This window comes from Bufo gargarizans, chromosome 7, assembly GCF_014858855.1.
Source record: "Bufo gargarizans isolate SCDJY-AF-19 chromosome 7, ASM1485885v1, whole genome shotgun sequence".
In the NCBI taxonomy this organism is placed as follows: Eukaryota; Metazoa; Chordata; class Amphibia; order Anura; family Bufonidae; genus Bufo; species Bufo gargarizans.
Window position 1 is genome coordinate 64,801,685 of NC_058086.1, and position 27,408 is coordinate 64,829,092.

The following is a 27,408-nucleotide window of genomic DNA, read 5'->3' on the forward strand; positions in this document are numbered from 1 at the left end:
TCCTCGTCTCCAGCGGGTGTGAGGGGAGAGCGGGGAGAGCCATAGACAGCAGCCTGCTGGTAATAGAAGCGGACACCGGAGCGGGGAGGAGAGCGGGCCGGCGCCATGTCTATGGAGGATCCGTTTTTCGTGGTGAAGGGGTGAGAGCGGCGCTCCGGCCTCTGTGCGCCCGTGGCGGGGAGATGGTGACCGGCTGAGGGCATTGTGTGATGGTTGCCATAGGACAGAATGGAGGCTGGGAGGGCCGGAGAGTGAGGGGATTCCTACAGGTGGCCGGTCCTGAGGACATGAGGAGACCAGGCCATTGTCCTCAGCTCCAGACCCGCTCATACCAGAGCCTTACCGCCAGTATCCACCACTGACGGATATGATGCGCCATTGACGGAGGACCACAGTGGGGGAGATTTATCAGAACTGGTGTAGTTGCCCGTAGCAACCAATCAGATTCCACCTTTTATTTTTCAGAGCTCCTTTGGAAAATGAAAGGTGGAATCTGATTTGGTTGCTATGGGCAACTAAGCAAGATGTCCTTTCTACCAGTTTGATAACTCGCCCCCTTGTGTATACAGTACACGTGTGCTCTCCGTGGTCTCCACATACCGCTCAGGTATCCATTGACTTTAATGTATGCATTCACACGTCAGCGATTTTCCAAGGACTGCGGTGACAACCACAGAAGCTTGCACAATTTTCGGCCATGGTTACAGATCCCTCGTGCACAATTTAGTCTTTGGACCCGTGAAAACCACGGACCAAAAATGGATAGCATCCGTGGTTGGTCCGTGGTTTTCACGGATGGTTGCTAGAGAGTGAAAAACAGACACACGGATTCCACACGGAGATCGTTATAGATGAACCACTGACCATCTTGTCCCTCTTACGATTTTTGGACAGAGAAAATATCTGGCCAAAAATACTGAACACTTGCCGAAATGCCGGATCCGGCATTAATTTACATTGAAGTGTATTAGTTCCGGATCCGGCATTAAGTGTTCCGGCAAAACAGATCCTGTTGCACGCGCTGACCTTAAAAAAATGCACACAAAAAAATACCGGATCCGTTTCTCAGGATGACACCGGAGAGACGGATCTGGTATTTCAATGCATTTGTCAGACAGATCTGCATTCGGATCCGTCTGACAAATGCTATCCATTTGTGTCCGGATTGCCGGATCTGGCAGGCAGTTCCGGCGAATGAACTACCTGCCGGAATCCTCTGCCGCAATTTACCCTTAGGCTACATGCACATGACTGTTGTGTGTTTTGCGGTCCACAAATTGCGGATCCGCGAAACACTGATGGCGTCCGTGTGCGTTCCGCAATTTGCGGAACGGGAAGGACAGCCTTTAATATAATTGCTTATTCTTGTCCAGGACAGTTTTTTGTTTTTTTTGCGGACCATGGAACTGAGCAACGGATGCGGACAGCACACGGAGTGCTGTCTGCATCTTTTGCGCCCCCGTTGAAGTGAATGGGTCCGCATCCAAGCCGCAAAAACTGCGGCTCGCATGCGGACCAAAACAACGGTCGTGTGCATGAGGCCTTCGTGCCTCTTCATAAATTAGGCACATCTGTGGCCGTCCGTGCGCCTAGAGTAAAAAGGACGCCAGCCCCTGGCAGGCGTAGTTTTTGGATAACATTTGCGCCAGTTATCAGCACGGTCCCTGTCATGCCCAATTGGCATATAAGGCACGAACCAAAATTGTCGCACGGCCGGTCAGAAAAGGGGACTTTCGCCACTTTTTGCTTCCAAAAGTGTCGCAAGTCCGTTCTATTTTTTTTTGGGGCGAAACGGCCATGGGGACATATGGGCACGGGGTAATTTCCATTTTTTGTGGCCACATTGAAGTGAATGGTTTCACATATGAGCTTCCAAAAAATATATTAAAAAGACGACAGAAAAAAATAAGTTTGTGTGTTTGAGCCCTAAAACTAATGACAGAAGGAGAGAGGATCCTGCCCATAAGAGCTTACAGTCTTGGGGACTTGTGGTCCTAGGCAGGCCCTCGAAGTAGAGGCCAGTTGTCGTGTGCCAGTATTTTAGGTTATCCTCTATCTATAGTACAAATTGGAGGGGGTCTTACTGCTGGGACCCCGACCGATCACTGGAATGTGGGCCTTATACTCTTTTGCCCCCCTGATATGAATGGAGCGGCAAATTGGGCGCACGCACTGCACCCCCATTCATCTGTAGAGAAGCGGAGCACAGCACTCGGCTACTCCCAGAACTTCCATAGAGATAAATACAGCAGCAGTGTGCATACCCAACCTGCCGCTTCATTCATTTCGGGGGTAAAGGGGGGCCCTCTTCTCTTGATCGGTGGGGGGCCCAGCAGTGCAGTGTAATTACAGCTTCTTCTGCCATTCATTTGAATGGTAATTACACTGCACCGCCGCATTGCATGGCGAAACTGAAAAACCTCATCATTACTGGTATGGATCCCGTGTTCTTATTCCAGGAGACTGAATTTTCTGTGTTTTTTTTTTGTTTTTTGTTTTTATATATATTTTTTTGTCATATTAGGGAGGTGCAAAAAGCAGTGAACACGGCCCAAGGCTTATTTCAGAGGTGGACTGATCTCCTCCAGGACCCCTCCATTGCTACTCGAGAAGAACTGGACTGGACTACCAATGAGCTGCGCAATAACCTGAGGAGCATTGAATGGGATCTGGAAGATCTTGATGAGACCATCAATATCCTTTAGTGTCGGGGAATTCTGAACATTATGTTACTTCCAATAATAATAATAATAAGTGATGTAGGGGTTGGAAATGATCCTTCCTTGCTTTGGGATAGTAGTGGGACATGCAGATAATTTCTCCCTAATCAGCCAGCGTTGCCTGCAATTTCAATGGACTTACCCTGGGTTCACACCTGAGCGTTTCTCAAACGCGCGTTTTTGTCGCGCGTTTTTATGCGCGTTTTTGTAATAGTAAACGCGCGTTTGTGTGATTGACTGCAGTGTCCTATGGCCACAAACGCGCGTCAAAACGCCCCAAAGAAGCTCAAGTACTTGATTATGCGTCAGGCGTTTTACAGCGCGATCGTATGCGCTGTAAAACGCCCAGGTGAGAACCATTCCCATAGGGAAGCATTGGATTTCATGTGTTGAGCGTTTTACAGCGCGTTTGAACGCGCTGTAAAACGCTCAGGTGTGAACCCAGCCTTAATGGGGGTGATTTATCAAATATAGCAACCAATCAGTTTTCATTTTTCACAGCTCCTTTGGAAAATGAAAGGCGGAATCTGATTGGTTGCTATGGGCAACTAAGCCAGTTCTCCTTTACACCAGTTTGATAAATCTCACCCAATGTATTTATTTTAACCACTTATATACCGCTGATATATTTCACAGCTCTTTACAGACATAATCACGCCTCGCTGTCTGCAGAGGAGCTCACAATCTAATTTCCCCGATCAGTATGTCCTTGGCATGCGGGAGGAAACCCAGACAAACTCCATGCAGATGTTGTCCTTGGTCAGCTTCCTACCCAGGATCTCAGCGCTGCAAGGCACCAATGCTAACCACTGAGCCACCCTGAATGAAAGGCAACAGAGCTGGATTACAGAGGTTTCAGTTGGCGGTTTTATCATGGATATCATGCACTATGTCAATCACTGCTAAGACCTAGTTCACACTTCAGTGGTTTGATCAGTGATTTCCATCGGCGATTGTGAGGAGCCAAAACCAGGTGCAGGTCAAAAACACCTAACAGGTGCAGATCTTTCCATTATAGCTTATCTCTGTGTAGGCTCCAATCCTGGTTTTTGGCTGATAGAAATCACTGACCAAACACTGACGTGTGAACTAGGCCTAATCCATACAATTCCCACAGCAGTGAAAAACTCCATGTACCCTGTGCCTTGTAGAGGAGATGGCAGTAGTGTTGCTTCATTAGGCTTAATTGAACCTCCAGATTTTGACAGTGAAGTATAAGCTTTAAAGGGGTTTTCCCATCTCAGACAATAGGGGCATATCGCTAGGATATGCCCCCATTGTCTGCTAGGTGCGGGTCCCACCGCTGGGACCACACCTACAATAAGAACGGAGCAGGGAAATGAAGGGAGGGCTCACTGCACATGCGCAGTCAACCTCCATTCATTTCTATGGGGCCGCCGAAAATAGCCGAGCTGGCTCGGCTATTTCCGTCTGCCCCATAAAAATGAATAGGAGCAGGGGCCACGCATGCGAAGTGCGCTCCCGTTTACTTCTATGGGAGCAGCACTTGGTGGTGGACGGACCCCGGGAAATCCGGGGTCCTCCAGCCACAGCTCTCCCCGCTCCGTTCTTGTTGTAGGTGGGACCTGCACTTATCAGACAGTGGGGGCATATCCTAGCGATATGCCCCCATTGTCTGAGATGGGAATACCCCTTTAAGGCCCCAGTCACACGACCGTGTTTTTGCTCCGCATCTGATCCACGTTTTTTTGCGGATCAGATGCGGACCCATTCATTTCAATGGGGCTGCAAAAAATACGGACAGCACACCCGTGTGCTATTCTTATCCGTATGTCCGTTCCGCATTCCTGCAAAAAAAGCATAGAACACGTCCTATTCTTGTTACAATTTGTTCACAAAACAATGGATGCAACACGGACCTCATCTGTATTTTCTACAGAGCCGCATTTTGCAGAGCGCAAACTACGTACGGTCATGTGAATGCAGTAACTGATATTTTAACAAACTGGCCTTATTTGCTTGCGTGCTGTCTGTATGTACAACAGGTTGCTACTGTATTTTGGTATGGATTCGATCTGGAGATCATTGCAGACAATGAATTGTACCATTGTCTCTGGTGGGTCCCAGATCCGTGTCTTACGTGGATACACTGACCTAACAGCCATATTCAAAAGTCCTGTGTGTGTTGCAGGCACCACGTGGACGATTTATAATACAGATGTCTGAATAGGCCCTAACCCAGATTTCCTGATCGCATGCAGTAAACCGTTACCTATAGTTTACTGATGGGACCCAGGCACTAGAAAGTCAGGCTATAATAGCCTATTGGAAGCTGTATAACAGCCAAATTCATTTCATTGCCCAGGATATATTTTGGATGGCTCCCCCTCCAAGCAGGGACACTTCCATTACTATAATAGGTATTCTCCCAATATTTCCAGTGCATGTCCAAGCAGTGACTGGGAGAGCAGACTACCAAGAGACGACCCTATCACATAATGAAACGCATAGTAGAAGATGTAGCTGGAGCATTAAGACGTGATGTGTCTCCAGGAGAAGGACACATGGTGGGAGTCTCCATCAGCTGCTGAGATGTAGGTTGCAGGTTGACAATGCTACAAACGCCATTTGTTTAATTAATGCTGGGTTTACACTCCATCCAGCCGCCAATTATCGCGAAGGAAGCGTTCCTACTTGACATTTGGCTGCTTGTTCAGCGGAGGTGAAGAGTACTGTTTACGTGCAGCGATCTCCTCCACTGTATGAGGCCGAATCATGGCGGCTGCTATCTCTCGTCCTCATACAGCGGCATTCTTTCTGGACGGCACAGCACCGCTCAGACACCACGATCTGCCGCCCAGAAACACTCATTTAGGCTCCATTCACGCGTCCGCAAGTGTTCTGCGGTCCGCTAATTGTTCTATTTTTCTATGGACATTGTTTCTATGTCCTCATCTTTTCCGGCCCCGTTGAAAATGAATGGGTCCGGATCCGTTCCGCAACGTTGCGGAACGGATCCGGATCCATTTTGTGGACTTGTGAATGGACCCTTACATGTGCAGTCGTGGCCAAAAGTTTTGAGAATGACACAAATATTAGTTTTCACAAAGTTTGCTGCTAAACTGCTTTTAGATCTTTGTTTCAGTTGTTTCTGTGATGTAGTGAAATATAATTACACGCACTTCATACGTTTCAAAGGCTTTTATCGACAATTACATCACATTTATGCAAAGAGTCAGTATTTGCAGTGTTGGCCCTTCTTTTTCAGGACCTCTGCAATTTGACTGGGCATGCTCTCAATCAACTTCTGGGCCAATTCCTGACTGATAGCAACCCATTCTTTCATAATCTCTTCTTGGAGTTTGTCAGAATTAGTGGGTTTTTATTTGTCCACCCGCCTCTTGAGGATTGACCACAAGTTCTCAATGGGATTAAGATCTGGGGAGTTTCCAGGCCATGGACCCAAAATGTCAACGTTTTGGTCCCCAAGCCACTTAGTTATCACTTTTGCCTTATGGCACAGTGCTCCATCGTGCTGGAAAATGCATTGTTTTTCACCAAACTGTTGTTGGATTGTTGGAAGAAGTTGCTGTTGGAGGGTGTTTTGGTACCATTCTTTATTCATGGCTGTGTTTTTGGCCAAAATTGTGAGTGAGCCCACTGCCTTGGATGAGAAGCAACCCCACACATGAATGGTCTCAGGATGCTTTACTGTTGGCATGACACAGGACTGATGGTAGCGCTCACCTTTTCTTCTCTGGACAAGCCTTTTTCCTGATGCCCCAAACAATCGGAAAGAGGCTTCATCGGAGAATATGACTTTGCCCCAGTCCTCCGCAGTCCATTCACCATATTTTCTTCAGAAGATTAATCTGTCCCTGATGTTTTTTTGGAGAGAAGTGGCTTCTTTGCTGCCCTTCTTGACACCAGGCCATCTTCCAAAAGTCTTCGCCTCACTGTGCGTGCAGATGCGCTCACACCTGCCTGCTGCCATTCCTGAGCAAGCTCTGCACTGGTGGGACTCCGATCCCGCAGCTGAATCCTCTTTAGGAGACGATCCTGGCGCTTGCTGGACTTTCTTGGACGCCCGGAAGTCTTCTTAACAAGAATTGAACCTCTTTCCTTGAAGTTCTTGATGATCCTATAAATTGTTGATTGAGGTGCAATCTTAGTAGCCACAATATCCTTGCCTGTGAAGCCATTTTTATGCAACGCAATGATGGCTGCACACGTTTCTTTGCAGGTCACCATGGTTAACAATGGAAGAACAATGATTTCAAGCATCACCCTCCTTTTAACAGGTCAAGTCTGCCATTTTAACCCAATCAGCCTGACATAATGATCTCCAGCCTTGTGCTCGTCAACATTCTCATCTAAGTTAACAGGACGATTACTGAAATGATCTCAGCAGGTCCTTTAATGACAGCAATGAAATGCAATGGAATGTTTTTTTGGGGATTAAGTAAATTTTCATGGCAAAGAAGGACTATGCAATTCATCTGATCACTCCTCATAACATTCTGGAGTATATGCAAATTGCTATTATAAAAACTTAAGCAGCAACTTTTCCAATTTCCAATATTTATGTAATTCTCAAAGTTTTTGGCCACGACTGTATGCATCAACGGGAGTTTCACCCAATGAACAAGCGTTTCCATCGTTCATTGGGTGATCTGCCGTGCCTTTAGACGGGCAGATTATCGGGAATGAAGATTCATAGGAACGTCTGTCTTGACAGTCGGCAGTGTAAACCCACCTTAACTTTTCACAAAGATTTCTTTAACTCCAGTCACGTATTGTAGAAGCCAATCCCCGCAAGTTCAGTCTGAATCCTGCAGAGATGCGGCAGAGAAAAGCTTTCATCAGTGAAACGCGGCAGTGTGTTAAGGTGAGAATCACAGGTTAGATTACCTTATACCTGCAGCTCACGTGTGAAGTGGTCAAAAAAGGCAGCTACATTTCTATAGTATCCTTCACGGGCCTGTATACAGCATAGTCTGTTGGGCCAGCTCAACCCTCAGTTCTGCGGTGTGCTCACTTCTACAGTGTTACCTGTGGGTCTTACAGAAGTATAGCAGATGTTATTTGCAATTTATATAAATAAAATGAGATATATATATATATATATATATATATATATATATATATATATATATATATATATATAATTTTCAGGGTGAGTAAAAAGTCGCAGGACACCCTTTTATTTCAGAAACAAAAGGGAAAATAAATATCTTAGTACCCAGCAAGCAATGGGTGAGGGGGGCCTATTTTATAGGCTATGTCTGAAACATGGCCGACATCTTGAAAGCCGCCATATTGGATCAAGGGCAAATTTTTCTAATGGCAATGGGGTCATGTAGCATAGCAAAGAAGACCAGTATTTTTCTCAGAAATCGATTGCCGCAATCAGATTTGCAATATATCTTGTGGTTCAAAAGATCTCAACACAGAAAGTTCAAAACCTTAAAGGGAACCTGTCACCAGGATTTTGTGCATAGAGCTGGGGACATGGGCTGCTAGATGGCCGCTAGCACATCTGCAATACCCAGTCCCCATAGCTCTGTGTGCTTTTATTGTGTTAAAAAAACGTTTTGATCCATATGCAAATGAACCTGATATGAGTCCTGTGTCCTGAGAGGAGTCCAATTTTCTGAGCGCAGCACCGCCCCCGGGTACTCCGAATCTCCTCCTTGCTGGCTGACGTCACAGAGCTGGAGCGCCGAAATCTCGCGATGCACGAGCTAGCCCATGCGTAGTTCGTTCCCTGTGCTGATGCCAGCACAGGGAATGAACATGATGCCGACACTCCGCATACGCTAGCTCGCGCATCTTGAGATTTCGGCGCTCCAGCACTGTGACGTCAGCCAGAAAGGAAGCGCAGAGAGCTATGGGGACTGGGTATTGCAGATGTGCTAGTGGCTATCTAGGAGCCCATGTCCCCAGCTCTATGCACAAAATCCTGGTGACATGTTCCCTTTAAAGTTCTTTGTTCAGCACCAGGGACAACACATTGAACACATTAAATAGCTGTGCATCACAGGGAATGTTCCCAATTGCAAATTTCTGTGTTGATAACTTTTAAACCACAAGAGGTATTGCAAATCTAATTGTTAAAATGGATTTCTGAGAAAATTCTGGTTGTTTTTGATATGCTACATGACCCAAAATGGAGGCCATTTTCCAGACGTAGCCTAAAAAATAGGCTCCCTCACCCATTACTTGCTGGTGTATTCAGATATTAAATTTTTTCCTCTTGTTTCTGAAATAAAAGGGTGTCCTGCGACTTTTGACTCGCCCTGTGTGTGTATATATATTATTATAGCAGAAGGACCCGGCTTCACACAGGTATATTTAATCTATTTAATTTAATGTTTCTGTGTGTCGTTAAAAGATATCGACAGTATCTCCGATAAGAGTGATCCCTACCCCTTAACACTGACTCCCCCCAAAGTTCCCTGCCTCCTTAAAATGGGACCTCTACTGCAGCCCACCCCTTTAACAGTAACCTCTACAGCACCCCGCCCCTTAAAGGGATTCTGTCGCCAAGTTTTAGGCTATAGAGATACGGACATGCACGGCTAGATCGCCGCTAGCATGTCCGCAATATACCGATCCTATAGGGCTGTGTGCTTTTATTTTCTTTAAAAAAGGATTTTAGAGATATGTAAATTAGTCTTGTAAGGTGACCAAGGGGCTGTACGAACCTTCCTGGTGCCCAGCCACGCCCGCCTGTAAAGGAGCCCAGCACCGCCTATGTCCTCCGAATCTCCTCCTTTCGTCATCGATAGATAGCCGTAATCTCGCGAGCCTAAAACTTGTTGACAGAATCCCTTTAACACTGACCTCCATAGCAGACCGTCCCCTTAACTGTGACTTTCACCGTACCCTGTCCCCTTAACAGAGACCTCCACAGCGCCCTCCCCTTTAATAGTGACCCCCCCCCCCCGTACCCCGCTCCTTTAACAGTGACCTCACAGTACCCTGCCCCTTAACAGTAAAATCCACAGCGAACGCACCTTTAACAATGACCTCCGCAGTACCGTCTCCTTAAGGCTCGATTCACACGTCAGTATAATGGGTCCGCATCCGTTCCACAAATTGCGGAACGGGTTCGGATCCATTCATTCTCTATAGGGACGGAATGGATGCGGACAGCACACTATGTGCTCTTCGCATCTGCATTTCCGGAGCGCGGCTCCGGAAAAAAAATAGAACATGTCCTATTCTTGTCCGCAATTGCGGACAAGAATAGGCAGTTCTATGTGGTTGCCAGCCGGGTGTATTGCGGATCTGCAATGCACTACGGATGTCTGAATGGACCCTAACAGTGATTTCCACAATAACTCGCCCCCTTAACAGTGACCTCCACAGCAGCTGTGCCTTTAACAGTGACCTCCACAGTCTCCCGCCCCCTTAACAGTAACCTCCACAGCAGCCCATTTATTTCTGACCTCCACAGTACCCCGTCTCGTTAACTCGCACATAAGCTGTCTTATACTAAGAATAGGGCTGCAGCTAACGATTATTTGAATAATCGATTAGTTGTTGATAATTTAATCGATTAATCGGGAAAAAACACCAAAATTACAAAACAAAGAGGTTTATATGATTTTACTTCAAAAATTATGTCCAAAGGCCATATTAAAACAAATTGTGGATGGCACTGTTATGGGGGATCTGTGGATGACACTATTATGGGGGATCTGTGGATGACACTGTTATGGGGGATCTGTGGCTGACACTATTATGGGGGATCTGTGGATGGCACTGTTATGGGTGAGGGGATCTGTGGATGGCACTGTTATGGGTGAGGGGATCTGTGGATGGCACTGTTATGGGTGAGGGGATTTGTGGATGGCACTGTTATGGGTGAGGGGATTTGTGGATGGCACTGTTATGGGTGAGGGGATTTGTGGATGGCACTGTTATGGGTGAGGGGATCTGTGGATGGCACTGTTATGGGTGAGGGGATCTGTGGATGGTACTGTTATGGGTGAGGGGATCTGTGGATGGTACTGTTATGGGTGAGGGGATCTGTGGATGGCACTATATAGCATCTTATGCTATATGTGTCATCCACAGATCCCCCCCCCCTCCCCATAACAGTGCACAGATCCCCCCTCCCCATAACAGTGCACAGATCCCCCCTCCCCATAACAGTGCACAGATCCCCCCTCCCCATAACAGTGCACAGATCCCCCCTCCCCATAACAGTGCACAGATCCCCCCTCCCCATAACAGTGCACAGATCCCCCCTCCCCATAGCAGTGCACAGATCCCCCCCTCCCCATAGCAGTGCACAGATACCCCCTCCCCATAGCAGTGCACAGATACCCCCTCCCCATAGCAGTGCACAGATCCCCCCCCCCTCCCCATAGCAGTGCACAGATCCCCCCCCCTCCCCATAGCAGTGCACAGATCCCCCCCTCCCCATAGCAGTGCACAGATCCCCCCCCCTCCCCATAGCAGTGCACAGATCCCCCCCCCTCCCCATAGCAGTGCACAGATCCCCCCCCCTCCCCATAGCAGTGCACAGATCCCCCCCCCTCCCCATAGCAGTGCACAGATCCCCCCCCCTCCCCATAGCAGTGCACAGATCCCCCCCCCTCCCCATAGCAGTGCACAGATCCCCCCCCCCCTCCCCATAGCAGTGCACAGATCCCCCCCTCCCCATAGCAGTGCACAGATCCCCCCTCCCCATAGCAGTGCACAGATCCCCCCCTCCCAATAGCAGTGCACAGATCCCCCCCTCCCCATAGCAGTGCACAGATCCCCCCTCCCCATAACAGTGCCATACACAGATCCCCCTCCCCACAACAGCCCCGGCCCCGCTGCTCACAGCAGACTATTCTGGCAGTAACTTTTACTCAGCGCATCTTTATTACCTTACAGTGAAGCTCGGGTAACAGGCAGAGTGGGCGGCGGCGTAACGTCACTCACTCACGTGATGCACGTGCTCCGCCCACTTTATGAATGAAGGAGGCGGAGCAGGCGCGTCACGTAAGTGACGTTACGCCGCCGTCCGCTCTGCCTGTTACTGGAGCTTCATTGTAAGGTAAAATAAAGATGCGCTGATTTAAAGTAAACCGCCCGCATAGCAACGAATCGGCGAATATTCAATAACTGGATTCGTCAACAACTAATTCCGTTATCGAATATTATCGATAGTCGATTAATCGTTGCAGCCCTAACTAAGAATGTCCTTCGTTGCCTATAGCAACCAATCAGAGCTCATATTGATGACCTGTAGCAAAATAGAAGCTGAGCTGTGATTGGTTGCTATATGCAATCTGATGAATATACAGGCTAACTGCCACAACAGCCAATGGCTGCCGGAGTTTGGCGCTTAGGTTACTAATCATATTTTTTGGCTAATAATTGGAAAGCGCAGGGTGAAAATTTCCACTCAAAACATAGTCTATGACATTCCCCGAGTCACAGGAGGCGGCTGTGCAAAATGTTGTGATTGTAAATGCGGTGGTGCGGATTCCTTTAGCGGACATACATACACACACTCGGCCTTATATATTAGATATAGGTCAGCCACATACACTTAGATGTGTCTTAGCTGCAATACTAGCTGCTGCCTATGGAGAGGGGTGGTGCTGTTTCTGGGCTCATGCTTTTAGATATTTCTAAGAATACACTGGCAGCCACAACGTTATTATAATGGACTGTAATAGTGTGACCCAAGAACATATACACTCTCAACCCTGAACCCGGACATATCCCCATTTTCACCCAGGCAGCCCCCCCTGATATGAATCGCGCAGGCCAAAGGCTTTTTATGAAGATGCGGTGACATACCGGGACCTGTAAAACTGCTAGGGCAGCACTAAAGCCCGCCCATCAGTGCCGGTGACGTCGCCAGCAACACTGCTAGGCGGAAACCTCCTCCTAGCAGTGTGAAAATATAGATAAACAGCTCAATACCGCGCAGGGCAAGGGAGAGCATCGGAGCATGAAATGTTCATGTTAGAGGGGACGGAGGGGGGGAAATGGGGATTTGTCTGGGTTCACCTCCCATTGACAGGAACACGAAGTTTATTCCTTGACCGTTATTACCAAATTTACATATCTTAAATAAAAATAAAAAAAGTGCCTTTCAGATCTGCGCTGCCTCTGCATGGATCTCACATACTGCACTTTCTATAGACCCATACATGAGCAGAGCTGATGGAAGCCGAATGGACCGAGCGCTCTGATCAGTGCTTCTGCCCCTTTGTGCATGTGTTATTTTTTTTGTTTGTTTTACGGAGGTTTAGGCCACCTTTTTGGCCTATAACACATCTAGCTTTTTGGCCAATAACACACTTTTTCCTATGTGTTCACGTACAGGAAATGAAGGATCAGATGACCACTCCATCTGTTCAAGCCCTAGCGGAAAAAAAGAACCGGCAGGTGAGGGGCTGTGTTTTTTGTCGCTGTTTGTTTAGTGACGTGCTGGTCTCCTTGGTGAATTGGAAGCGGTCACGCTGTGGAGTATGGGTGTAATACACCACTTTCGGTGCTCTCGGGTTACACGTTTCTCTGTGTGAGTCACAGAATCTTGAAGTAGTGAAAATATGTGACTCTACCAGTCTAAAGAGCGTGTCCCCTCTGTACCGGTAGATCCAATCAAACATTTGTAACGTTACATATATACCGGATGTAAACACAGCAGTTCCTGGGGCTGATGAATCTAATTTCATATACACTAGGGCCTATTTCATAGGAAACCCATAGATTAATTTCTGAAGCTGTAAGGAATGCTGAAGATGCCCTCGCGAGCACGCTCACCACTGAGCCATAATAAGTAGTAGTCACTCGACTGGAAAAAAAACCTCGCTCAGCAGTCCAATCTGTTGTCTGTGTTAACAGTCGTCTTGCATATTGGCCACCCACATTTTTCCAGTTATACGGATACCAGATTTGCCTTTGTGTCCAATTTAAGAAGCAATCAATGACATTGCTAATGGACTTGTATGGCCCCTTTCGCACCAGCGAGTTTTCTGCGCAGTTGCAATGCGTGATGTGAACGCATAGCACCCACACTGAATCCTGACACATTCATTTCATTTTCACGCATCAGTTCTGTGTTGCGTGAACAACGCAGCATGTTCTATATTCTGCGTTTTTCACGCAGCCCTGGCCCCATAGAAGTGAATGGGGCTTCAGGGAAAAACGCATTGCATCCGCAAGCAAGTGCAAATGCAATGCGTTTTTCACTGATGGTTACTAAGAGATGTTGTTTGTAAGCCTTTAGTTTTCTTATCGCACGCGTGAAGAACGCATCAAAACGCATTGCACCCGTGCGGAAAAAACTGAACGCAATCGCAGACAAAACTGACTGAACTTGCTTGCAAAATGGTGCGAGTTTCACTGAACGCATTCGGACCTAATCCGTCACGCTCGTGTGAGAGAGGCCTATGTCTTCCGGCCCCCTCTTTTTAAAGTGCAGCCAATCATATGACATTAAAGGGGTTTTCCGAGATTTTTTTTTTTTTATGATAACCTATATCCTGAGGATAGGTCATCAGTATCTGATCAGTGGATGTCTGACACCCGGGCCCCCACAGATCAGCTGTTTGAGGAGGCAGCAGCGCTCCTTTGAGCGCCATGGCCATCTCTCAGCTTTTCCAATGACGTCACGTTCATTGTTCACATGGCCTAGGAGCAGCTCATCCCCATTCAAGTGAATAGGGTTGAGCTGCGACATCACGCACAGCCACTGTAATATGTACAGCATTGTGCTTGCTAATAAGGAAGGAGGCAGCATCGCTGCTTTCTCAAAACAGCTTATTGGCAGGGGTCCTGGATGTCAGACCCCCACCGATCAGATACTGATAACCTATCCAGAGGATAAAACAATATAAAAAATCTCAGAAAACCCTCAGAAAAAAAAGCAAAGTGAACACAGAAAGTCTTGCGTAATCCTCACAGTGTGTTGCCACCCTCAGGCACCATTCACACGTCCGTATAATGGGTCCGCATCCGTTCCAGAACTGGTGCGGACCCATTCATTCTCTATGGGGACGGAATGGATGCGGACAGCACACAATGTGCTGTCCGCATCCGCATTACTTGAGCGCGCCCCCGGTCTTCTGGTCCGCGTCTCCGGGAAAATAATAGAACATGTCCTATTCTTGTCCGTGATTGCGGACAAGAAAAGGCATTTTCTATGAGAGTTCCGGCGATGTGCAGTCCGCAAAACACACACGGATGTGTGAATGGGCCCTTAGTCTGTAAATTTGACTTGCTATAAACTGGCCATACATATGACATAAATGTCGGCAGGTTCTGACCGCATCATCTGTTTGGAAACGGCTCAACAACTTGTATCCTGGATTATAATAGATTTGATCCTTTATTCCCTGGGGTAGCACCCGAGTGGTAGGACAACCATTTGCCTCCTCTATGACTGTAGACGTGCACACGTGGCCTGGACGAGGTTCAAGGTTGTAAGCCATTCTGCAGAGATGCTGTCTACAGTGTACAACTAGCTTATTGTCTATCGTACACGTCAAGGTTCTTCTCCTCGATATGACCGGGATTGAGAATCGGGCCGTTAGCCGGTGGAGGTATGATATTTCAGAAAGGCCGGATGGTCTTTCAGAGTAGTAAAGACGGATTATAAGCTTGCTGCCTGAACAGCAGACATACTTGTCCACGGAGCTCCATTCTGATGCAAGGATATGGAAGAAGCTGAGCCACTTACTGGGCAGGGTGACTGCTATAGATATGGAAGTGCTGGAGAACCAATCTGTATCGGATCTTTTAATTTCTGTCTTTTTTTTAAATTGAGGGAATAAGAAATATTAATTGCAGATTCATTATATAATTCTTCAGGCGCTCTTAGGAGAAGGTGCAAGACCAGGCTGGAAGTCAGAACCGGACAAATACAATAAATTGGATCAGGAGATCCAATCGGCCAACACGCGGTTTCTTGATGGACAAGTGACGCAACAGCAGGTAAAGTGCAAGATCTCGGCGGGCAGGGAAGGCTTGGTACATTGCTTTTTCTGATTTGAAGAGCAGCTGTGAAGTGCATCACTTCTGTGATTGTATTTGATAGGTTAATATTGCAGTAACCCAGCACTTATTATCGTCTGTTCACTGACCATTTCACAGGCACAGCCATACACATTTTGGCCATTCTATTCATTCAAACTGCTTATACACATTCAGTGAACCTGTGCGATGGATGAACAATCTTTCTGGGAATGTTCTTTCCCCAAAAAAAAAAAGATCTTTCATCCACAATTTCTTTTTAAAAGCGAGATCTTTCGTCCGACTATCAGATGAAAATTGTAAACAAAGCCAATGGTGATGGCTTGTCAGGCTAGTGAGAACTTTCATGGTTAAATTTCACCCAGTAATCATTTTGGTTGAATTTGACCATTTTGATCAAATTTAGACAAATGTGTGTGGATACCTTTGCAATTCATACTTGTAAAATGTCATTTCCACCCCCCCCCCCCCCCCCCCCCCCCCCCTCTATTAGATGATTGTGGAGCAACAAGATGAAGAGTTACAGTTGGTCTCTGGCAGCATTGGCGTGCTGAAGAATATGTCACAACGCATTGGCAATGAGCTGGACGAGCAGGCAGTGTGAGTGTCTACAGGGTTTGGAGATACGATGACTTGAGGGTGTATGTCTTTAATCCAATGTTAATTTCACCAAACAGATGTCTTAAAGGGGTTGTCTCATCATAGACAATAGGGGCATATCACTAGTATATTCCCCCATTGTCTTATAGGTGCGGGTCCCACAGCTGGGACCCGCACCCATATAGAGAACGGAGCCACGAAAGTGAAGGAGGGTGCACTGCGCATGTGCAGTCGCCCTCCATTCATTTTCTATGGGGCCGGCGAAAATAGCTATTTCCGTCGAGCCCATAGAAGTGAATGGGAGCGGTGGCCGGTCATGCGCTCTTATTCACTTCTATGGGGAGCCGGCTTGGTGGTGGCCGGACTGGAGTCCTCCAAATACCACCTTGCAGGGCTCTGTTCCCGATATAGGTGCAGGTCCCAGTGGAGGGACCCGCACCTATAAGACAGTGGGGGCATATCCTAGCGATATGACCCCATTTGTCTATGATGAGACAACCCCTTTAAGTAGTTTCACCACTGCAGATCATTGTGTATACAGTGACCATATAGATAGGACCATGTTAAAGGGGTTATCCAATACTATAAAAATGTCACAGTAAATATACTTGCCCCGCTCCCTGCAGCATTCCTTGTCCCCGCACCGCTGCTGCAGCTTCTCCCCGTGCACGGATGAAAACATCCTTTGTCGAGGGGAGCAGCCAACGGCAGACGGGGGCAAGCCTCCCTAGCAGCGCGGGTGACGCTAGGGAGGCTCATCCCCGTCACCGCCTGCCATTGAAGGGGTCACGATGCTCCTGTGAGCACTACGTCCTCTTTAAAGTTTCCCTGCGTGCCATCTCCTATTGCAGCAGCAGCGCAGTGTAATTATAACTGCACTTGTACTGCGCTGCCGCCTGAGCATCGTTCATCAATATTACGCCGTTGCACAACCCCTTTAACAGCTACGTTACCTATTGCCCAAAAGTGAAACCTATATAACAGGCAACTGTGAAAAACCCACAGACTAGACTAATGAGTTTCCTATGCTTCTGCATCCATTCCCATTCTTCGGTGCCCAGTGCCCATTAAGGACGGGGGCTGCTTACGTCTGACGACATCACTTTTGCACAATGGCTTTAAAGGGAATGTCTGTACTACAGTTGTGAAGCCTTTTGTTGAGCTCCATCTGTCAGGAAGTCAGCCATATAAAGCTCCTTTCATTGATCCTTTAGTGTCCTCTTCACACTTGTCTTCCAAGCTCAGGCAGGAAAGTTTATTTATACTGAAGACTCCCAGGTCTGAGTTATGCCGTAATGTCAGAGTTATGCAATTCATGGATCACATGTCACAGACGAGGAAATGTGGGAGGGTTGTGTGTAAATAGAAAGCCTTGAAACTGAACGACCTCTGTCAGTGTTTCCATAGGTCACGTACACACTTGAAGGAAGTTTTATGGAGGAGAGTGACTGACTGCCAGTTTACTTAGGGTCTGTCTTATCTCTACCCAGTTACACTTAGGTTTTTGTTTACTGGAAGAAAACATATATATTTTTTTTTTACTGGGTTAAAGGGAGCCTGTCGCGTTGACCAGAGTGTCTGAGTTGAAGGCGGCATCCAGTAAAACTTTATTCTGGGCTTTAAAGTCCAGGAGACAGTCCGATCAGTGATTGACAGCCTTCCCGCTATGACTGGAGACACAGATAGCTGTCAGTCACTGATAGGACCGCCTGCTCGAGCAGCAATTTAATTGAATAAGGCTACTTTCACACTTGCGTTAGGAGCGGATCCGTCTGGTGTCTGCACAGACGGATCCGCTCCTATAATGCAAACGCTTGCATCCGTTCAGAACGGATCCGTTTGCATAACTGTTTATTTCAGATCTGATTTTTCACTTCGGAAAACTCAGATCCGACAGTATATTCTAAACACAGAAGCGTTCCCATGGTGATGGGGACGCTTCATGTTAGAATATACTGAGAACTGTGTACACGACTGCCCCCTGCTGCCTGGCAGATGCTGCCAGGCAGCAGGGGGCAGACCCCCCCCCCCCCCTCCTGTATTTAACTTATTGGTGGCCAGTGCGGCCCCCCCTCCCTCCCCAGTATTAAATATGACCAGTGCGGCCTCCCCCTCCCTCCCTCCCCAGTATTAAATATGACCAGTGCGGCCCCCTCCCTCTATATTTATTGGTGGCCGGGCCAGTGCGGATTCCAAGTATTGTGAGCAGTGCGGCCTCCCCTCTCCCCCCCTAATTAAAATCACCCCCCCCCCCATCATTGGTGGCAGCGGAGAGTACCGATCGGAGTCCCAGTTTAAATCGCTGGGGCTCCGATCGGTTACCATGGCAACCAAGACGCTATTGCAGTCTTGGCTGCCATGGTTACTTGGCAATAAATACAAGCATTATACTTACCTGAAGAGCTGCGATGTCTGACCGGCCGGGAGCTCCTCCTACTGGTAAGTGAAAGGTCTGTGCGGCGCATTGCCTATAGCACAGACCTGTCACTTACCAGTAGGAGGAGCGCCCGGCCGGTCAGACATCGCAGCTCTTCAGGTAAGTATAATGCTTGTATTTATTGCCAAGTAACCATGGCAGCCAAGACTGCAATAGCGTCTTGGTTGCCATGGTAACCGATTGGAGCCCCAGCGATTTAAACTGGGACTCCGATCGGTACTCTCCGCTGCCACCAATGATGGGGGGGGGGGGGTGATTTTAATTAGGGGGGGAGAGGGGAGGCCGCACTGCTCACAATACTTGGAATCCGCACTGGCCCGGCCACCAATAAATATAGAGGGAGGGGGCCGCACTGGTCATATTTAATACTGGGGAGGGAGGGAGGGGGAGGCCGCACTGGTAATATTTAATACTGGGGAGGGAGGGAGGGGGAGGCCGCCGCACTGGTAATATTTAATACTGGGGAGGGAGGGGGGCCCGCACTGGCCACCAATAAGTTAATTACAGGAGGAGGGGGGGTCTGTACACAGTTCTCAGTATATTCTAACATGAAGCGTCCCCATCACCATGGGAACGCCTCTGTGTTAGAATATACTGTCGGATCTGAGGTTTACGATGTAACTCAAATCCGATGGTATATTCTAACATAGAGGCGTTCCCATGGTGATGGGGACGCTTCAAGTTAAAATATACCATCGGATCGGAGAAAACTCCGATCTGATGGGGACTCCTGACTTTGCATTGAAAGTCAATGGGGGACGGATCCGTTTGAAATTGCACCATATTGTGTCGACGTCAAACGGATCCGTCCCCATTGACTTGCATTGTAAGTCTGGACGGATCCGTTTGGCTCCGCACGGCCAGGCGGACACGAAAACGCTGCAAGCAGCGTTCAGGTGTCCGCCTGCTGAGCGGAGCGGAGGCCAAACGGTGCCAAACTGATGCATTCTGAGCGGATCCGCATCCACTCAGAATGCATTGGGGCTGTACGGATCCGTTCGGGGCCGCTTGTGAGAGCCTTCAAACGGAACTCACAAGCGGAGCCCCGAACGCTAGTGTGAAAGTAGCCTAAAGTGCAAGTTTTACTGAATCTTTTCCCACAAAACTACAGTATTTTTCGGACTATAATACGCACCTCTACCCCCCCAGAAAGTGAGTGAAAAGTGGCAGTGTGTCTTATAGTCTGCATGCTAATGACCACCTTCATGTGCGGGGAGCGGTGAGGGAAGCTCCGAGCCAGCAGTACTTACCCTCCCTGATCTTCATCTGGGCCTCGCTCTGCACTGTGTCCTGACTGTATACAGCGCTATGACCTGACACTGTGCTACGCTACTTCACAGTGTAGCACAGGCCAGAGGAAGACCAGGGAGGGTGAGTGGATCTGCAGAGTGGCAGGCCAGCTAGAGCAGGAGAGCTACGTTTATTTTTATATGGCTGGTGGAGGGGTCCGATATGAGGCTGGGGAGTCTGATGGGGGGGGGGGTCTGATGTTAAGGGGTCTGATCTGAGGCTGATGGAGGTTGGAGATCTGAACTGAGACTGATGGGGGTCTGATCTGAGGCTGATGGAGCTTTGGTGTCTGATTTTTGGAGTCTGATCTGAGATTTTTTTTCTAAATCCTTGGTGCATCTTAATGGAGGCCATTATGGCACCAAAAGAGGCAAAATACAATGTGGGCTCAGCATGCATGTGGGACCTGCATTCCCTGAATTTAATGAAGGCCAGTATAGCGCCGGAGGAGGTAGTATTTAGCGTAGGTTCTGGCAGAGGTCGCGATAATGCCTGTACAAGCGTCTATGACACTTGTTCAGGCGATTTTACTCCCTGGAAAAAGTCTAAGGCTACTTTTACACTCGCGTTTTGTGCGTATCCATCATGTACGGATCCGTTCATATAATACAACCGTCTGCATCCGTTCAGAACGGATCCGTTTGTATTATCTTTAACATAGTCAAGACGGATCCGTCTTGAACACCATTGAAAGTCAATGGAGGACGGATCCGTTTTCTATTGTGCCAGATTGTGTCAGTGGAAACGTTTGGCTCCGTCTCCAAAGCAGAATGGAGACTGGACTGGTGCCAACTGATGCATTCTAAGCTCATCCTTTTCAATTCATAATGCATTAGAATGCAAACTGATCAGTTTTGGACCGCTTGTAAGAGCCCTGAACGAATCTCACAAACGGAAAGCCAAAACGCGAGTGTGAACGTACCAATACACCTTAGACTCTTCCCCCACATTCATCAGCGCAGTGAGTGCTGTGAACGGCACAGGCAGCGCAGCGATGCTGCCTGTGCCTGAAATAACCAACAACAAAGCTCCTTACAGCAAGGAGCTTTGTTATAGGTTGGGTATTGGCACGCCGGAGTGTGAAGCCCCCCAGCCGTGTTGTGGCAGTGAAAAGCCCAGCCTGTCAGTCTTCAAGTAAGTGATTCCCCCCTCCCCCAATCATGGTTCCGTCTAGTCTTCCAGTTCTCTGCTCCCCCCTGCTCCTGTCACTCCACTAGTGACCCTGCTCCCCCCCTCCTCCTGTCACCTTACTAGTGACCCTGCTCCCCCCCTCCTCCTGTCACCTTACTAGTGACCCTGCTCCCCCCCCCTCCTCCTGTCACCTTACTAGTGACCCTGCTCCCCCCTCCTCCTGTCACCTCACTAGTGACCCTGCCCCTCCCCCCCACTAGTGACCCTGCTCCCCCTCCCCCCCACCAGTGACCCTGCTCCCCCCTCCTCCTGTCACCTCACTAGTGACCCTGCTCCCCCTCCCCCCCACCAGTGACCCTGCTCCCCCTCCTCCTGTCACCCCACTAGTGACCCTGCTCCTCCCTCCTCCTGTCACCCCACTAGTGACCCTGCTCCCCCCCTCCTCCTGTCACCCCACTAGTGACCCTCCACCCCCCTCCTCCTGTCACCCCACTAGTGACCCTCCACCCCCTCCTCCTGTCACCCCACTAGTGACCCTCCACCCCCTCCTCCTGTCACCCCACTAGTGACCCTCCACCCCCCTCCTCCTGTCACCCCACTAGTGACCCTGCCCCTCCCCCCCACTAGTGACCCTGCTCCCCCTCCTTCTGTCACCCCACCAGTGACCCTGCTCCCCCTCCTCCTGTCACCCCACTAGTGACCCTCCACCCCCCTTCTCCTGTCACCCCACTAGTGACCCTGCTCCCCCTCCCCCCCACCAGTGACCCTGCTCCCCCTCCCCCCCACCAGTGACCCTGCTCCCCCCTCGTCCTGTCACTGGAGTATTTTTACTCTTCTGGAAAAAACGTAGTGCGACCTCTGGGTTCCTGTCCTAAAGAGATTACTTTGTCACCTTGTCTCTTTGCGGACAGACACACATCATTTTGTACAAAATGTATTTGCCAAGAATCTCACATTTATACAATGAGCGTAGCGTTCGCACTAGTACACTTTCCATAGTGAGTCTGGCACGATTGTGTTGTCAGTGCTGTTTGTGTGTTTTCTCTTTTGTGTCTTATAGTCCAGTGTGTCTATCGCTGTGCTCAGCAAATCCTGCTCTATACCATGCTGCCTGCAGATTATTTTGTATTTAAATAGTGACAGCTTTCTTTTAAATATATTGTCATAACCAACTTTTTGTACCACCCTCACCCTGTTGGGGGGGGGGGGGGGATTGGGCATGTTGACTTTCAGCAAGCCCAATCCTTTTGTTCTCATGGAAGATGAGCTGCTGCCGGAGGTTAATGGGCCTGAGCTTGGTGAGCTGTGGGGAGCACTGCAGCAGCCTCTTCAAACAGCCGATCGACAGGGCTGCCAGGAGTTGAACCCCCACCGATCTGATGTTAATGACCTATTCTGAGGATGTGCCATCAATATCTAATTCCCAGATAACCCCTCTAATGTCCTTCATATAGGGCTCATTTGATTAATTGCCATTTCAATGCAGCACAAGTCTAATTTTCTCAGAATCGTGAAATTGATATTGGTCATCAATATCTGATCGCCAGAGGTCCAACACCAACACTACCCCCATCCCCGACGACCAGCTGTTTGTGGAAGAACTGGCGCTCAACATGAGCAATGCTTCCTGGTGGTTACACGACACGTCATCTCCCTTGCCGTGGTGGTGTAGTGTACTTACAAGTACTTGCTACATTCAAGTGAATGGAACGAGTACTTGTCATTACACTCACTTTCTAGACGACACACAGTGTTAGGCCTCATGCACGCGACCGTATGTATTTTGCGGTCCGCAAAAAATCCGGATGACGTTCGTGTACATTCCGTATTTTGTGGAAAGGAACAGCTGGCCCATAATAGAACAGTACTATCCTTGTCCGTAATGCGGACAATAATAGGACATGTTCTATTTTTATTTTTTTTGCGGAATGGAAATACGGACATGTGGAAACGGAATGCACACACAGTAACATTTTTTTGCGGCCTTATTGAAATGAGTGGTTCCGCATGCAGTCTGCAAAAAAAACGGAACGGACACAGAAATAAAATATGTTTGTGTGCATGAGGCCTAAGGAAGAGGAAGCTGCACTCGTATTGAGGGCCGCCGCCTCTACCAATAGCCTGAGGATAAGTCATCAATATAAATTGCTGCGCAACTCCTTTAAGTTGGCGTGCACATATCCACGTTTTCCCACATACAAAATGCAGCTCTACGGACCAAACATCAGCCTTTTGTTTTCTAATTCTTCAATTGTATGCAGGATGCTGGATGACTTCTCACATGAATTAGACACGGCGCAGTCTCGCATGGATAACGTTCTGAAGAAGCTGGCAAAGGTGTCTCACATGACCAGCGGTGAGTAGGGATGCCATCTGCCGCAAGGTGTTGATCTGGCTGGAAACACGGTGGTAAAAATTAGGTTGAAACCGCCGAGCGGATGTGTGGATATTCTGTCAGCGCGTCCTTATTTGTTTCGGGCATGGCTGGAAATGATGCAGTCGTTTAATAGAATAACTTGGCTGCAATTTATAACGTTTATTTTGGGCCTGTTAATACCGTGCGTCCTCAGCCTCTTCATGGCTGAGAATGGAAACAAGACTCCAGACAGCCACAAATATGCTCCGACTTGCCAGGCATTAGGCCTCTTTCACACGAGCGCCCCGGATTTGCTCCGGATGCGTCGCGTGTGCATTGCGGGAAACCCTCGCGAGTGCGCACGCAATTTCAGTCAGTTTTGATTGCATTGCGTTGTTCAGTTTTTATCGCTCGGGTGCAATGCGTTTTGCATGCACGTGATAAAAAACGGAATGTGGTTATTATTTTCCCTTATAACATGGTTATAAAGAAAAATAATAGCATTCTGAATACAGACTGGTAAGTAAAATGTGGCTTGAGGGGTTAAAAAATAAATGAATAAAGTAACTCGCCTCATTCACTTGTTCGCGCAGCCAGCATAGTCTTCTTTCTGGACCTGCAATAGGACCTTTGATGACGTAACCTTCTATCTTCATACAGCAGGACCTGCGCGGATGTCACCGCGCTCACCACGTGGTGAGTGCGATTACATCATCAAAGGTCCTTTTGCAGGTCCTGAAAGAAGACTATAGCGGCTGCGCGATACAGTGGATGAGGCGAGTTGATTTATTTTTTAACCCCTCAATTGACATTTTAGTAAACATTCTGTATTAAGAATGCTATTATTTTCCCTTATAACCATGTTATAAGGGAAAATAATACAGTGAATTTACTTTAATGGGGTCCAGGGTTGCTCATCCTTATCATCTCCTAGCAACCATGTGTGAAAATCGCACCGCATCCGCACTTGCTTGCGATTTTCACGCATCCCCATTTATTTCTATGGGGCCTGCATTGCATAAAAAACCCAGAATATACAACATGCTGCGATTTTCACGCAACGCACAAGTGATGTGTGAAAATCACTGCTCATGTGCTCAGCCCCATTGAAGTGAACTGGTCCGGATTCAGTGCGGGTGCAATGCGTTCACCTGACGCGTTGCACCCGCACGTAAAACTCGCCCGTGTGAAAGGGGCCTTACTGTCTTTTATCTTACCTGGAATATTGTAAGTCCAGAACCAGGAATCTTACAACCTGTTATCAAGAGCGCCTGAAACGAGGCAGACGTGCAATAATCTATCATATATTGGCCATTTTTCAGTACTTGGTCCCAGTCATTGCTTTCTATTTGCTTATTTTCTGTTCACGTGTCTTTTGAATATTACATCATTTTATATTTTTGATCATGTATTTATCCTAGTTACACAATTATTTTACATGGCATATACAGAATTGGCCCATAGCAATCCCAAAAATGTGGTCCTCTGCTGTTGCTATCCCATGTCATTACACCTCAGCGATCGGCTGAAGGAGCGCCCAGATTTTGTTACCCCTTGCAACAGAAGAGGGCACCACTATCGTTAGCCTGGGCAAGGTCCTATTGTGCCTGACCAGTCTTCTCATGTGACTAGTCATACCTGTGGATGACACATCATCATACAGGCGTGTAAACAGTAAATTCAAGGGAACAACCAAAAAATCCTGAAAATAAGTATTTTAAGATTAGTTTATTATTTTAACATTATTTTGACATTTTGGGTTTCCTCCCCGTAGCCTTAAAAGGATTAGCAAAATATGGTCCACTGCACTGGGTCGTGTTCGGTGTTGCATCTCAGCTCCATTAAAGTAAATTGGGCTGAGCTGCAATACCACACACAACCTGAAGACAGGTGTGGCGCTTTTTTTTTTAAGCGTGTGAGGTAGGTATATAAGTTTGTGAGGCCAGCTGAGAATTGAGGTTTGATGTGAGAAGTGATCTGTACAATGCTACAGAATAGGTCTGTGCTATGTCAGCGATGGATAATAACTGGGTTGTGTTCCTCCCTGTAGATCGGCGGCAGTGGTGTGCCATTGTTGTGCTCCTTGCGCTGCTCCTGGTGGTGCTGATCCTGTTTTATGCACTGTGACCTGAACGCCGGTTCCTTCCATGGGACATTTCATAAATATGTTTTCCCAGTGAACAAGGACGTTTTTCAGGTGTGAAGTGGCGTTGCTGTGACAGGTGGGCATTTTGTGATGTATACGACATTTCGGCTAGAAGCCATTGCATCATCTACATACTTTATGGTGCCCCAGCGTCTCGGGGCATGTACCACGTGCGGAGTGCTCTGCCACGAGGTTCCTCAAGCAGTTTACTCGCTGGATTACTGTTGCTGTGTTTTCCTGCCTCTCTTCCGAACGAGCCGTGCTCAGACCTGCCTACCGGGGAGATCTCAAACAATGCGGAGACCACTGACTCCACGAGTGGGCAGCTTTTCAAGGCGAAGCCTTTAAACTACGTGGGACGTGCTGGCGCTGCGCAGCGATCTGCTTAGCAACCGGTTTATTTCTAGGACTCTTGGATAAATGACTGTTTCTGGGAGAATCCAGCCACAAGATGTTTACAGCTGACGGCCTTGAGGTGAATTGGCTTTTCTTTTTTTGCGTAAAAGGTTGTGGAACACCCCAGATTTAACTACATCTCGTTATACGCCCCCTCACTCCTTTCCGTTGGCCTCCCGAAGCCGAACCTTACTTTCCAAAGGCGTTTGCAATGCATTTCCTCAGCTGCTATGATTAGGAAGATTATTACCGGAACCGTTTGCATCTTGACTGAGGATACTTTAAGATGAGGACTGGATATCAGCCGTGTGAACACTGGCAGTTTTAACATACTGCATTATGAAGGATTATCGGACCTGTGCGGATACTACTGAACCTGCGTGCGTGACAGGCAGGCCCTTTTGTGTCGTCTTGTACTTCTCGAGCCCCCTCTCCACATCACGGTCCTTTGTCTCAAGCGTCTTTGTAGCCTGCCTTGTGTCTTGATCTCTTTGTTTTACTGAATGCGGTCTGTTCCTGTCGGTTTGTACCATATGTGTGGCAGTGAACCACGATCTATTGAACCAGGCGCTAAATGAATTCCAAACGCTGGGAACGCGTCAGCGGTTCCCTGCACGTCAATCTGTTTTCTAGCAGACCTCTCCTGCAACGGGAAACGATTGAGCACGCTATGGGCCCAGATCCAGATTTTAACGTGTTATATTTTTTAATGATTTTATTTCAGTATTCACCACATTGCATCATGGCGTGGTGATCTGATCGGATGCGAAGAGGAACATTGGATGGGTGCTCAGACAAAGTGGGTTTGCTTTTGGTAAAAAAAAATATATAAAATCAGAAATGTACCTTTTGCAGTAGTCATTGAGGCACAGAAGGGCTTACTTGGCAGGGCGTTTATTGTCTAGGCCTGTGATGTCTAACCTCCGGCACTCCACCAGCTGTGGTAAAACTACAACTCCCAAGATGTACACTTGCTTGGATGTTCTCAGAGCTCCATAGAAATGAATGGAGCTTGCTGGGAGTCGTAGTTTCACCACAGCTGGAGTGCCGGAGGTTAGCCATCACTGGTCTGAGGTTAAATCCCTGAGTGACTGGAGTCTATTTCTCCATTGCAAATCATAAACTATATGTACAGTACAGTGATCCCTCAGGATACAACATTTTCAACATACAATGGTCTTTTCTCACCCATCGTAAGTTGAAACCAGACTCCACATACAATGTCTAAGACTCGGATCCATCCAATCACGGTGACTTCTCTGGTAAAATTATTAGTATTAGTTGCTTGTTAGCAGCTATTCCTGACTGTTATATGTAAGGACTTGTTTTATCTGTCTTAGTTATCTGCTTATTTTTCTTACATCTTAATTTTCTCTTA

General features: G+C 47.9%; 1 protein-coding gene across 3 annotated transcripts; it reads left to right on the top strand.

Annotated features, from left to right (window-relative positions):
* LOC122943899 (syntaxin-6-like) lies at window positions 1–27,408 on the top strand. 3 transcript variants are annotated; one of them, XM_044302001.1, is made up of 8 exons: window positions 1–140; window positions 2,525–2,694; window positions 7,475–7,569; window positions 13,023–13,085; window positions 15,513–15,635; window positions 16,168–16,274; window positions 23,394–23,488; window positions 25,539–27,408. In XM_044302001.1, the coding sequence occupies exons 1-8, from the start codon at window positions 106–108 to the stop codon at window positions 25,613–25,615; spliced, it is 765 nt and encodes a 254-aa protein (XP_044157936.1). In that variant the 5' UTR covers window positions 1–105; the 3' UTR covers window positions 25,616–27,408. The 3 variants fall into 3 exon arrangements, with proteins under 3 accessions (XP_044157936.1, XP_044157937.1, XP_044157938.1); XM_044302002.1 differs by lacking the exon at window positions 13,023–13,085; XM_044302003.1 differs by lacking the exon at window positions 1–140 and having other exon boundaries at window positions 2,568–2,694; window positions 7,453–7,569.